Source organism: Zeus faber (genome assembly GCF_960531495.2).
Source record: "Zeus faber genome assembly, chromosome: 4".
NCBI lineage: Eukaryota > Metazoa > Chordata > Actinopteri > Zeiformes > Zeidae > Zeus > Zeus faber.
The window spans coordinates 7818939-7833150 of record NC_137191.1 but is presented as its reverse complement, the minus strand read 5'-3'; the positions used below and the strand labels follow the sequence as shown (position 1 = coordinate 7833150).

General features: G+C 42.5%; 1 protein-coding gene across 1 annotated transcript in view; it reads right to left on the bottom strand.

The window, feature by feature from the left end:
- rptor (regulatory associated protein of MTOR, complex 1) overlaps positions 1 to 14212 on the bottom strand; it is a 163874-nt gene that overhangs the window by 53488 nt on the left and 96174 nt on the right. Inside the window, exons 11-16 of the mRNA XM_079998650.1 lie at positions 11066 to 11141; positions 9132 to 9233; positions 5144 to 5227; positions 4654 to 4764; positions 1056 to 1130; positions 860 to 925 (exon numbers count right to left, since the gene is read on the bottom strand). Of these exons, the coding sequence (XP_079854776.1) occupies positions 860 to 925; positions 1056 to 1130; positions 4654 to 4764; positions 5144 to 5227; positions 9132 to 9233; positions 11066 to 11141 (514 nt within the window). The remainder of the gene's footprint in view (positions 1 to 859; positions 926 to 1055; positions 1131 to 4653; positions 4765 to 5143; positions 5228 to 9131; positions 9234 to 11065; positions 11142 to 14212) is intronic.

The following is a 14212-nucleotide window of genomic DNA, read 5'->3' as shown; positions in this document are numbered from 1 at the left end:
TGCGAGTGTGTGTGTGTTTTTTTTCTATTTGGCGTCTCATGAGAGAGATAGAGATTCAGTCAGGAGAGCAGTTAGTGAGCCGGGCCACACTAACGGCTCGATGGGGAAACCGCGGATACCATCTACACCTTATTTCTGGGCCGAGCCGTGTGACTCCAGCAGAAGCATTCGTCCGAGCAATGAGATTTTCAACAGCATTTTATGATTTTTTTTTTCTGATTAAAAAATACCCACTGAAAAAAATGAATATAAGGTCATATATAGTATGATATAGTTAGAAAGTGATCTGAATTTATTGTGTAATTTGTACTGGGAAATCAAATACCATAAAATAAAGAATATGCTAAATGAGATTTAAAATTTTGGCCATATTATCCAACTTGTGTGTGTGTGTATAAATATCTTTGTGCATGAATGTGTTTATGTGTGTGAGATATAGAGTCAGTGTGGATTGCAGGGCTGAGATGACACCTGCGGTGAAGAAGTGTCACCGTTAAGTGACGGGGACCACGGCGTGTCCGTACAGACTGTCAGTGCCAGTGCAGACAGGGACACGCAGCCAATACCTCAGGAGATAACACTACAGATATTACCGAAGCCTCGAAAACGTACTGTTGTCCTGGTAACTGTGAATAATCTGGAATGTTCTGCCTTGGGAGTCTTGCCATGCAAACTGACTGCCTTGCAGACAATGCAGACTTCCCCAAACGCAAATGTGGAAATACAAGCACGCATGTCATATTGTAAGTCGCTTTGTGCAAAAGTGTGCCTGCTAAATGACACAATGTAATGTTAATATACACACGCACCCACGCACACACATTCCCACAAACACAAAAACACACATACCCACACATACCTGCCCAGTAGTGTAGCTGTTGACAATAACAGCCAATATGAAGACAGCCATAGTGCGATGCTCAGCCTGAAACAAAATGCGAAACAGGTTCTGTTTTTCTTCACTATATATAAATATATACAAACAGTACTGACCATTATGATGATCATATTTTGAATACACACAGAATGTACCTATGTTCAGGGTGAATACTCACAGGCATGTAGCTGTCAGCCAACACGGACAGGAAGTACTTGTGACCGTTGTCTTTCACCAAGTCAGCTTGGCACGACTAATGAAAGGTAGAATGAGAGCGAGAGAGAAAGGAAAAGTGTCAGAGGGAGCAAGGCCGAGGGAACGAGAGGAGGAGCAACCGTGTGCACGGACGGAAATGTGTCCAGACATGGCTTCTCTGCAGAGCTGTTTGAGAGAGCCTTTCCAAGGGAGCATCTCTCCATCGCTCAACGGCTGCTCCACCCAAAAACTGGATCCCCTCAGAATATTGACAGCGCACCATGGAGGGTTCTTCATTTCCAAGATGAATTGCTTCAGTTAAATTAAACAGACACACACATAGAGAAGCAGCCAAGATTCCAGCTCAATAAATTTGGGGATTTGTGGGCACCCTCATTGCAAATTGATGAGCAGATTAAATTAGCCACTAATTAAGTCCCCGGCATCACAGTGCACACAGCCCCAACAAACTCAACATTCAAACTGATTATCAACGACTTGCTTCACGATTAATTTTTTATCGACATTCATAATTTATCTGCACTAAATTTGAAGACAAGCTATTTTTATTATTTCTGAGGAATTATGTTTAGTTGTTGTTCATTTCTTATGACTTTTGATGATCACCTCACCACGCGTCATAATCAAACTTGTTTTTGGCCATTTACTGGTAATAAAAGGCAGACGGAATTTGTTTTCTAATTACCAGCTGCAGTTAAATTGTTAGAATTGTAATTACAGTACATCCATAAACCTAATGTCTCATTAGACACATCAGAATCAGAATTTAAGCTACACTCCTTGTAAGTTTACATGTACAAGGAGTTTGTCTTGGTGCTCGGTGCATGGAGGAAACATAAATGTATAATAGAACAAAAGGAAAACAATCTGTAAATATATAATAATATGTAAAAAAAAATGTTTTTAAGTTTGTGCAGGAATGTACAAATGTTCAGTACAAAGTGTAACAGTATGTGCAATGTGCACGGATAACAGTACAGAAGAACAAGGAATGTGCGTTCATGATAAGCATTGACATACCCATTCAGTTGATGGCCATCCACTACAAACAGCAAAAATATGTGAGCCGCCGCATACTTTAGGGTCACATTTCACATTTTTCCCCTGACATGATATTATTAAAGTATAGAATCAGAGCTTCAAAACAAGGTATCACTTGTGGGAATCAAGCAAATATTTTGGAAGCTATGACTTTCTTTTTTAAGCTTAAAGTTTTGAACACTTCAGTTCTGAGAAATTAAAAGATTTAGAAGCATTTCCAGACTTAAAAACATAAAATACCCATTGAGAAACACAATTAGTGCTTTAAATTGATTTATTTGGATAGTGCTGTACTCCCTCATTGAGGTAATGTTGAATATGTTTTACTGAAAAAATATTTCATTTATAAAAAATCATTAATCTATAAAAATAAAATCATTAATTTATAAAATATTGGATAATGCAATTGGAGAATTCAAGAGAATTCAAGTAATTCTTTAATTTTAAGTTCCTTGTTTTTTTTCTACGTTTTTTAATTCAAAGTTCATGCTCACTATACTAGCATGACCCTTCTATCGTTCTGTAACTTCTAAACATTCCCATTTCTTGCCTTCATTGTTTTAAAACAATGATAGTTTTAAAACAATGAAAAAAAAAAAAGTGTCACATGTCAGATTTCACACATGAAAACTTATCACCACAAAACAACAATTCCCAACAGTTTTCTGGGAGCGCCGCGCTGCTCCCCCTCACGCTGCCAGTTCCGCAATATGACTGAGAGCTGTCACCCTATTCTCTTCATCCACAACAACACAGAGATGATGTGTGAAAATTCTTGCTTCTGTATCTATTTGTCGTTGGTTTCTCAAAACACTGTTTAGGGAAGTGACGTCAGCTCTTCTTCCTCCTGTTCTCTGAGGCGGCGTCAGCACAACAGCCCCCCCCCCCCCCCCCCACACACAATGAAGGCGGGGTGTAGTCTTTCACGAGTAGATACACTTTATGACCTTATTTTTATCAAAACGGTTCCACATTCTGACTTCCCATCAAGGGGAATATGGAAGGATGACGTTGATCTGCATGTTTGCATCAAAGGGAACGGTAAGACGGCCGTTTGCTCAACAACTTGTAACTCAACTAACGCTGACGGAGCACGCAGCCTCCACTTGAAATATTTATCTAAAATTTAGAAATCAAACTCAGTTTTGAATACACATTGAGAGATAGAGAGCAACTTCAGGAACATAAATCTGTTATAATCTCATTTTGGACCAAGTTTGCAATTTCCGATGTTTTTCGTGCACAGCCAACAGTACAGCGCTCTGAAATGCTTGGGACGTGGCGGCTCACATATTTCACTAAAATGTTTCAGTCAAAGTTCTGTTAACGACGCAACCGAAAAATGATAGGATTGCTCTGAATGAAGTTAGAACTTATTTATACTGTTATATATTTGTTATACCTGCAGTTAGGGTGGTAAAAGGTAAGGCACGCATGTTTATTAATTAATACTCAGTTTACCCAGTAATTTAAAGTCAATTTTGAAAATCGTTGAAAAAACGTGTCCTGACTTAATCAGCATATAAAAGATTTATCCAGAGTTACATTTCATCTCTGGTACTCTTTAAAAGGGACCTATTATGCTTTTCCTTATTTTCTGTCATATATGTATATATACACACATACCGTGTATATATATATATATATATATATATATATATATATATATATATATATATATATATATATATATAATCTTACAATGTGGGATGTTCATATTAGACGTGGCCAAAGTGTCAAATAATAAGGTGATGACAAAGTAATCACTGTGAACACAACGCTCTCCTGACCGCTCTGAACACTCGGTTTTCAAAGGTTTATGCTCATTTCAGCAGAGGTGGAATTTAGGGGCGCGTAAAGGGCCAGTATAAGATAAATAATGTCTTTTTTGAACTGTGAATCATGCAAAGCATGATTATTGATTATTGTTCTGGGACTCTAATGGAGTCCCAGAGCAATAATATAGAGAGTGGAAATGAGCATAATAGGTCCCCTTTAATCTTAAACCTGTTGTCTGGTCCGTCCTTTCTTTAGTGAAACATGCGTATGTGTACATCTGTAGATTTAAAGAAAATGCACAATATCCAATATCTAGGATTACCAGATTGTAACTGAATAACAGTCGGAACTGAGCAGCAGGAGTTTAAGTGTGATGGATGGGACTGGGAGGTATTGTGAATAAATGAAGATTCAATGGATTATCCCACTCACAGATGGATTTCAGTGGGAAACACGAGAATAATAAGTGACGTACTTTTTCCCCTTCTCTGTCTTGAATAAGTGACTCTAACTTAACTTCATCACCTTAAAACCAATTATTGGGATCGGGGGGAAATTTGACTTTGAGATGATTTAAAAAATGCATGAAGCCACAATGGGGATAGTTTCCTCCAGCCTCACACTGTCCGTGCCAAGACACTGGACCGACAACTCAGTGGCTCAAACAAAGCAAAGCTTTTAAAGAGGAAGAATGGCTTGTAAGGGGGTTAAAACCCATTAATAGAGTAGAAATAACTTACACTGTCAACTGCCAGGATCTTGGCCCAGATGAAGACCAGCAGCGGCCGGAGCTCTCTGGCCGAGCTCTGGAGCAGCTTCAGCACGTAGGGGAAGATCCCCACTGACAAGGCCTGGGAAAGTGCACAAAAACACTGGTGTCTGATAGTGTGTCAGGGAAATGTGCCATTTTAATTCATGACTCAGCCTTTTGGATAGTGGCTACAAAACTTGATGAGCACATTTGGTACCTCATCGGGAACATCACTCAGGTTTCAAGTATAATGCTAATCTGTTGGAGTAAAGTCAAATTGGGCCAACCTGAAGTATTCTGCTCATGACATGCTCGGTCGGTTTTCAGATCGTTATTTTTACTCTAAAATCTCAGCTGTAGCTTTAGTCATTATGGCAATTATGTTTTTTTTTTCTTTTTCTTCCCCTTGAATTTATTCCCATTCATTGACTTGATTAAAAGGTTCCTGTAAAAGAACGGTGGATGTTGTTCAGACCCACCAGACTCACGGCCCATGGTCCGAGGTCAAGGAAGCGGCCGAGCAGGTCCAGAGCACGCAGCCGGTGGACCTGACTGAGGAGGACCTTAAAGAAAGCAGAAAGAGAGAGGTCAACCCTGCTGCTGCTGCCAGACACGCTCAGATCCGAGATAAACAGCGGATGAGATGAAGACAGGTGGATGAAAGGGTGGAGGTGGGGATGGGGGTGGGGTGAAGGCAGGGAGGCTGATTGGAAAATGTGGTTCTCACTGTTATGCAGCATAGCAGTTTTTTTTTTTGACTGTGTGTGTGTGTGTGTGTGTGTGTGTAATATAATGATATGTGGTTTCATAATATGATTAAATCTTGCCTTTAAGGCTGCATTATTGTGCAATTTTCCCGACTTCATAGACTGTTCTAATCAATGCTCCGAGCTTCGTTTTTGTTGCGGTGACAGCTGAATTTCCCCACTGGGATTAATAAAGTTGTATCTTATCCGCTTGTTCATAATATCCACATTCCTAATGATTGTTCCTCTTGTGTGAAAAAATCCTACGCAATAGTAATCCCAAATGATCAAATAATCGATATCATGACATGTGAGTTTTGTGTGTGTACTGTCCTTAGACGTTGCAGGGTAAGGCACATGGCCGCTCAGTGGCGGTGTGGGGGCCGGACGCTGAGCCATGTGACTGTGTCGGGGGACATGCGTATGGACACACACACACACACACACACACACACACACACACACACACACACACACACACACACACACACACACACACACACACACACACACACACACACACACACACACACACACACACACACACACACACGCGCCTATTTCCACCAAGATCAAAGGTATTATTAGAAGGTTTAATGAGTGTGCCCACAGAGTCGGGGGTAGAGCAAGAGAAGACCATGCCCGGGATGCCACCAACACTTCACAGCGTGGATGAATCAACTTTTAATATGAAAAAAAAACAAATTGCACCACTAATCATTGTGAAAGACTAACTTGACAGAATATCAAATGTGTGTGCGCAAGTGTGCGTTTATGCCTATCAAGGCACCTCATTTGGTCCTTGTTTAATTTCCTGAGCCCGTTCAGTCCAAATTTGATTATTAGAATGAGTAAGCATTTCCTTTCAACATATTGTGTACGTGTGACATTAGGTTGTTACATGACTGCACGGTTCAACGTGACTCATTCACTTAATGTTAATCACTTAATTCACTTAATGCGAGTTTGTGTGTGTGTGTGTGTGTGTGTGTGTGTGTAAGATCTACACGTCTTGGAAACTTAACAGACATTGTAATCCTTTCGTAAAACCCTGTAAGTCCTTTCCTGATGAAGTAGCTGTTGTTGCCAAGGTAACGTCCCAGCTCTCCAGCCCTTCACTTTGTTCACTTGACTAAAGTGTCGCACTGGCGGATTGCTGTGTGTCCTTTCCGTCTCTGTCTCTTGTTGCCGCTGTTCTTCGCGGTTTCTGGGATGCAGGCCAGGCTACGCGAGGGCATCAAACCAAACCCCTTGACTAAGAGGATGGAGGCTCTGTTTTCGGGCCTCATGCAAAACGGCAGCCAAGTTCCAAAAAAAGCGCAGAAGCCTCGAAATGACCGTGTCCAGAGAGTGTAACACACTGTAACATTACATAATCTCTGGAAAAAAATAAAAATAATAAATAAATAAATAATGATAATAAAAAAAGGAAAAAACGGTATAGTATGGTGGCAGATATCTCACACAACCAAGGTGCTTCGCACTCAAACACACATTTGCGCACACACATACACAATCTCTCTATATGTAACGCTGCGGGATATTCCATGGAGTGCTCATCTCAATTCCAGCCTTGTTCTTCCCCTGAGCGGCCTCCACCACCCTCCCCGCTCATCTCTCTTCCTGCCGCCCTTTTCTTGGCGTTAACGGGGCACGGCAGAGGAGCTGGATGGAAGGGCTCTGCGGCTCAGCGTCATGCTGAGTCAGCAGGAATTTTCCGTTCAGCGGGGGCGACGCCACCCAACGCCAGGGTGGAATACGACGGTGCAACTGTAGCACGGCAGGTGGACAGTTAGGGAGAAAATAACTCATCATTGTGGCCATGTGCTTTGTTGGGGGCCGCTGCCCGCCGCCCCCCTCACAAACTGTGGTAACAGTGGGGTATGTAGTATACCTCAAACAGAAGTATAACAACTTGAGAGACAATCCAAAGTGTATTAAAGACGATAAGTAGGAAAATGAACAATAACAGAATGCTGAACTTTGCCATGATGCAAACAATGGATATTTGGAGGTTGTAAAACTGGAGAATAGTTCAGGGGCTTGCACGTACCTCGCGTCACACAAACTCAAAACACCGTTGTGTTTTTTTTTTTGCCTGGGTGTTTTTTTGAGGGTGTGGACCCGAAATGCTACGGCTCATGTATATCTCACCCTATCGTCTGCGTCCGCATCTTCGGTCGAGTTGTTGATTTCAGTAAACAGGAAGGAGCAACACAAAGAATGTCAACTTTTCCTTAACACGTATTATTATTTATCCTGTCCCTGAGCCTCCTTCCCATACGATTCGTTCATTCAACGGGGCGAGTGAAACCCAGAGCATCTGCCCTTTTCCAGCCAAAGAAAATGTACTGTGGAATTACTGAAGGATTTAAGTAAAATAAAAATAAAAACTAGAACGAAAATCACACTAAAATGCACACAATCACCATGAGTTCAGTGGACATATGAGATGAATTATGATATGAACAAAGAGAGAAGGGAAATCAAAAATCAAAAAAATAAAATAAAATAAAATAAATGTAGTGTGTGCTAATGGTGTGTTTTCCTAGGGAGGCAGGTTTCTATCAGCCTGTTGAGACTGTTTTCCAACAATCAGTATTTTAAATGTGGCAAATTTTCCTTTTCCTTATGAAAAAGGCATGCAGTTTAAAACATGACCATCAACTCACAAACGCTCATTCAACATTGGATAAGTCAAAATAACTATTCATTCTATTCACACATTCAGGTTTGTCTTTTTTTTTGATGTGTCGTGGTTTAGTGATGGATTCCTTTAAAGTATATATATTTTATTTATTTATTTATTTATTTTTTCATTCCAACCATACAACAGTGAGTCCACTAAGAGGGGTTTGTTTGTGCTTGCGACCCGGGTCTGGTTGCATAAGAATCTCATGAATATTCATCTTAATTACTTCAGGTGATAAATTGCCTAAAAGACATTAATAATTCATTATTAATAATTAATTGCATTAAACTTCTGAACTTCTCGTCTTGGTTTAGGGGTTATACTGCAACAACATCGCAAAAATGTTTCATAAGGAAATTATATGCCTGGTTACTATAGTGACAGAATTAAACCCAGAACATCAACCTGGTTTGAATAGCTCGGGGACAAAATAAAAATAAAAATTATCTCCGATCCTTAATACGGCATTACCAAAACACTAGCACAGGAGGAAAACATATGTATTGAGAATGCAACGAGAACCCCCATGATTTTAAAGGTATAAAAATATGGAGTGGCTAAGTTGAGGGAGCTGCAGTTGTAGTATTTTTTAATTTCATAGTTTACTGTGGTGTGGCTTGAGCAGCCGCACCTGTCCTGGGTAATTGGGGACCCAGGATCAGAGTGGCTGCGTACCTGTTGCTCGTTGATTGGTCTCACAAGCAACAGGTAAAACCCCCATCCCAACGCACTCAGGAGAGAGGAGCCCTCATCATGACCTGTGACCATCTGCTCCTGGACTTATTCCATCTAGCCCACTCTCTACAATAAACTGTGTGTCCGAAACCCCGTCATCTGTGTCTCGGTGCCGGAGGTCCCTGAAACGCCGCGTGTTAACCAAGCGATAAAACCTTCAAATTGAGGCCTAAAACATTCCACTTACTGCAAGTACACCCCCCGAAGTGGTTTTCTTCAGCTCGCTCACGCACGTAAAGTGACGCGCGAGTGTGGTGTAAGGAGGGCCCGTATTTTTCCCTTTGGTGAGTGTACCTGCAGTACGATGGGCAGCTGCTCCGGCGGACTTCGGTTTTCCACCCCCATGGTCAGCCACACCTGGAACGCCGTCAGCTGCTCCGCAAAGAACGGACTGTGCTGTTGGGAAGACACACACACACACACACACACACACACACACACACACACACACCCACACACACACACACACACACACACAAGATTATGCATTTATTTACTTACTTACTTCAATGTGGTGGAGCGCAACTGCATTAACGTGGCATTTCATCCCTACACTGCGTTTCCATTTGCCCTGGCTGCAACGCGACACAGACTCAGGCGTCGGGGCAATTAGCCTGATTGATTGTTTGGGGGCGGCACAGTTTTTGATCACGTCATGTGTTAATATTAGAGTGGGAATTACAACGGGGCTGAGCAGTCTGTTGATGGATGTCGGCAGGGAAATACTAGAGCTTCACGCCTGGATGGTGAAATTAATTTGTGCATAACCAAAGCCTCGGCAAAAGAGACGCAGCCGCACTGTAACACCGTTGTGTGGACAAACAAGAGACATGATTCATGCCGGGGGCAATGAGAGAGAGAGAGAGAGAGAGAGAGAGAGGGGGAAGGAAGCTAGGGTGGCAGACTGACTTTAGAACGGAAAGCAAATCATTTACAATCAATTCTCTGTAAAGAGCATCTCAGTGGAAGCTGAAATTCTTTATGGTCAATTTATTGTAATCATGCTTATTTATCGCATCAAAGTCTTGATTATTTAACGGTCGGAAATGTTTTCCCGCCCTTTATGATTCTCATATTACCATTTCAGGACATCACATTACATTTTAAAATGGCTAATCGTATCGCGCAGAATCAAAGACGGAGGGAGAAGTTTAATCAAATGATGTAATTTCTGAAGATTTAAATCTGCAATCGTTTTTTGTTTTTTTTTGTTTGTTTTTTGTTTTTGTTTTTTTTTTTAAACGTGGTTAACGTTCTGGTGAAGATTTTAAGAAACAGCAAAGCGTCACAGACAAACAAGAGAGAAGTTGAGAAAAAGCCGTTGACGGAGTGAGAGGAAAGGAATCGGCAACATCTATTCCAGGAGTCCTTGGGGGCTCAATTACAAAGCTGTTAAACTATGTTTTTGGAGCCGAATGGCGATCAAAAAATACGGGGGGTGGGTGGGTGGTGTTCACAAACTGCCCCGGGGAGGATTATGGAGAGCACACATCCCACCCTACATACACACACACACACACACGAGGGGTGGAGGAAGGAGCGTGTGCGGGGAAAAAAGTGCCAACACCATAGATGTTTTGTAACGTGGATGAGTGAAGACGCGCTCACTTCAGACTTTACTGTTTAGTTAGCATTATGGGACACTTGTCTCCACACCCTGCTTTGTAGCACTTTTAGTGGTATGCCGTGACCCCCCCCCCCCCCCCACACATTAAAGTGCGTCTGTGTGAGCCGCAGAATGTGAGTGCACAGCACTAAAGCACCAGGCGTCTGGCGGGTGTGCGTCCGTTGACCCAGATATCCAACGCCCTCGCGTCAAACGACCTCCGTCAGCAGGTTTCTTAAACGCTCTGCGCTTCCATCGCGGATCCCTGCCACGTCAGTAGGTATGAGATAATAATGGAATTGTCTCCACAGCAAGAAAGTGCAGGTCCGGGACGTTTATGTGGGACGCTGGGATGACCAACAGAGACACTCTGGTCGGAAGAATTCTTCGCCAAACCCCACCGACCAGGACAACAGATGAGGCATCAAAGTACCTTTTTGGCATTTTGGCATTCCTCTCCACAGGTAAGTAGAAAGTGAGTTGGGTAAAAAAAAAGTGTAGCAGGTAAGAATCAGCGTTGGGCTTAGGGTTTTATAAAATCAGAAATAGTAAAATGAAGACCTTATTCAAATGTAGGAATCCGCGCGCGCGTGCACACAGACAGACAGACAGACAGACTTACTCTAAAGGCGGTGCCCTCCTCAATGATTGTAGGAAGCTGAGAGAGGCAAATGTCCACAGCCAGGTCCCACGCTTGCCTGGAGAGAGAGAACACACACACACACACACACACACACACACAATAAACGCCCAACGAATCCTCACGGTCACAAATTGATGAAACGCATAAGCACAAAGAATAAATTCTGTAATTAAATGTAATTGTGCAGCACCGGCAGTCAATGAACCAAACCCATTTATTCAAAAATGACCAAGAATAGTGTTAGCTCAGCGCGGTGCAACTCAGCGCGGTGCAACTCAAGAAAACACGTGAAAATACACAAAACACAAGCACATTACGAAAAACAATCGTTCGCGAGCTTCACCACTCTATCGTTCTGTCAGAGCTGGTAGAAGCTGTTTTCTCTGGAACACTGCATATAAATTGCTTAAATAAAAACTGGATTGATATAAAAGACGTGTATTCATTGCATGGAGGAAGCAGATGGCGGATTTGATCACGGTGGTCTCGCATGGCGCAACTGGTCTGTGCGGTCTTGTGCTCCAGGTTATTACTTGTATAAATTCTTATATATAATTACAGACCACATCCGGTGGGGCTCACTTCTGTAAAGTGGTTAAGCGGTTGTGCATCCTGTTAATGTGGTTGTGTTTCTGTTAATGCGGTTCTGTTTCCCGTTAATGCGGTTGTGTTTCATGTTAATGTGGTTGTGTTTCCTGTTAATGTGATTCTGTTTCCTGTTAACGCGGTTGTGCTTTCTGTTAATGCGGTTGTGTATTCTGTTAATGGGGTTGTGTTTCCTGTTAATGCGGTTGTGTTTCCTGTTAATGCGGTTGTGTTTCCTGTTAATGGGGTTGTGTTTCCTGTTCATTTGGTTGTGTTTCCTGTTAATGTGATTCTGTTTCCTGTTAACGCGTTGTGCTTTCTGTTAATGCGGTTGTGTATTCTGTTAACGGGGTTGTGTTTCCTGTTAATGCGGTTGTGTTTCCTGTTAATGCGGTTGTGTTTCCTGTTAATGGGGTTGTGTTTCCTGTTCATTTGGTTGTGTTTCCTGTTGATGCGGTTTTGTTTCCTGTTAATGCGGTTGTGTTTCCAGTGAATGCGATTCTCTTTTCCTATTAACGTGGTTGTGCTTTCTGTTAACGCGGTTGTGCTTTCTGTTAATGCGGTTGTGTATTCTGTTAATGCGGTTGTGTTTCCTGTTAATGGGGTTGTGTTTCCTGTGAATGCGATTCTCTTTTCCTGTTGACGCGGTTGTGCTTTCTGTTAATGCGGTTGTGTTTTCTGTTAATGCGGCTGTGTTTTCTGTTAATGCGGCTGTGTTTCCTGTTAATGCGGTTAATTCCTGTTAATGCGGTTGTGTTTTCTGTTAATGCAGTTGTGTTTTCTGTTAATGCGGATGTGTTTCCTGTTAATGCGGTTGTGTTTCCTGTTAATGCGGTTGTGTTTCCTGTGAATGCGGTTAATTCCTGTTAATGCGGTTGTGTTTCCTGTTAACGTGGTTGTGTTTTCTGTTAATGCGGCTGTGTTTTCTGTTAATGCGGCTGTGTTTCCTGTTAATGTGGTTGTGTTTCCTGTTAATGTGGTTGTGTTTCCAGTTAATGCGATTGTGCTTTCTGTTAATGCGCTTGTGTTTTCCGTTAATGCGGTTGTGTTTTCTGTTAATGCGGTTGTGTTTCCAGTTAATGCGGTTGTGTTTCCTGTGAATGCGGTTGTTTCCTGTTAATGCGGTTGTGTTTCCTGTTAACGTGGTTGTGTTTTCTGTTAACGTGGTTGTGTTTTCTGTTAACGTGGTTGTGTTTTCTGTTAATACGGCTGTGTTTCCTGTTAACGTGGTTGTGTTTTCTGTTAACGTGGTTGTGTTTTCTGTTAATACGGCTGTGTTTCCTGTTAATGTGGTTGTGTTTCCTGTTAATGTGGTTGTGTTTCCAGTTAATGCGATTGTGCTTTCTGTTAATGCGCTTGTGTTTTCCGTTAATGCGGTTGTGTTTTCTGTTAATGCGGTTGTGTTTCCAGTTAATGCGGTTGTGTTTCCTGTGAATGCGGTTGTTTCCTGTTAATGCGGTTGTGTTTCCTGTTAACGTGGTTGTGTTTTCTGTTAACGTGGTTGTGTTTTCTGTTAACGTGGTTGTGTTTTCTGTTAATACGGCTGTGTTTCCTGTTAATGCGGTTGTGTTTCCTGTTAATGAGGTTGTGTTTCCTGTGAATGCGATTCTCTTTTCCTGTTAACGTGGTTGTGCTTTCTGTTAACACGGTTGTGCTTTCTGTTAATGCGGTTGTGTTTTCTGTTAATGCAGTTGTTTTTTCTGTGATGTGGTCGTGTTTCCTGTTAATGCGGTTGTGTTTCCTGTTAATGCGGTTGTGTGTCCTTAAATTGCAGTGTGTTAAACTCTAAGGGCCACCTTCTGCATCTCGCACAGACAAGATGGACACGTGCTGCAATGGCTGTGTATATGACAGACGGACAGACACACACACACACACACACACACACACACACACACACACACACACACACACACACACACACACACACACACACACACACACACACACACACACACACACACACACACACACACACACCAGTGTGTGAGTCCGTGGGTCCGACAAACTGCGAGTCTTTGATCCTTTTCGAAACGTCAGCATTCTGTCATGTTCATGTCTAATTCATAGGGGTTACATAACACACATCAAACCCCATCACCTCTCGGCTTTATCCTCCTCCCGTCTCTTCTTCTGCAGGCAGCGCATAGAGAGAGCTCGTGGGGATTCTCTCGCTCGGTTACCAGGGGTTACGGTGGTTGAGTTGTGCACCCAGCCCGTGAGCTTCATTTTAAACACACTTGGATGAAGGGAGAGGTTGCGTGACTCTCTCGGTGCCCGTACTCCAACAGTCACGGTTGTCCATGTAGGTGAGAGTAGATATGAAAGCAGAGGCTGTACAATCCCATGTGACCCGTTTTTGTTTCGCGTGAGTGTGTGTGTGTGCGTGCCTGCCCGCACGCACTCCGCCCTCTCTGCAGGCAACAGGAGAACAGCTTAGTCAGCGGCCAACTGTTTCCCTTCTCTCCCTCTTGTCAGATGTCCCCTCATTTCACCAACCCCACACACACACACACACACACACACACACACACACACACA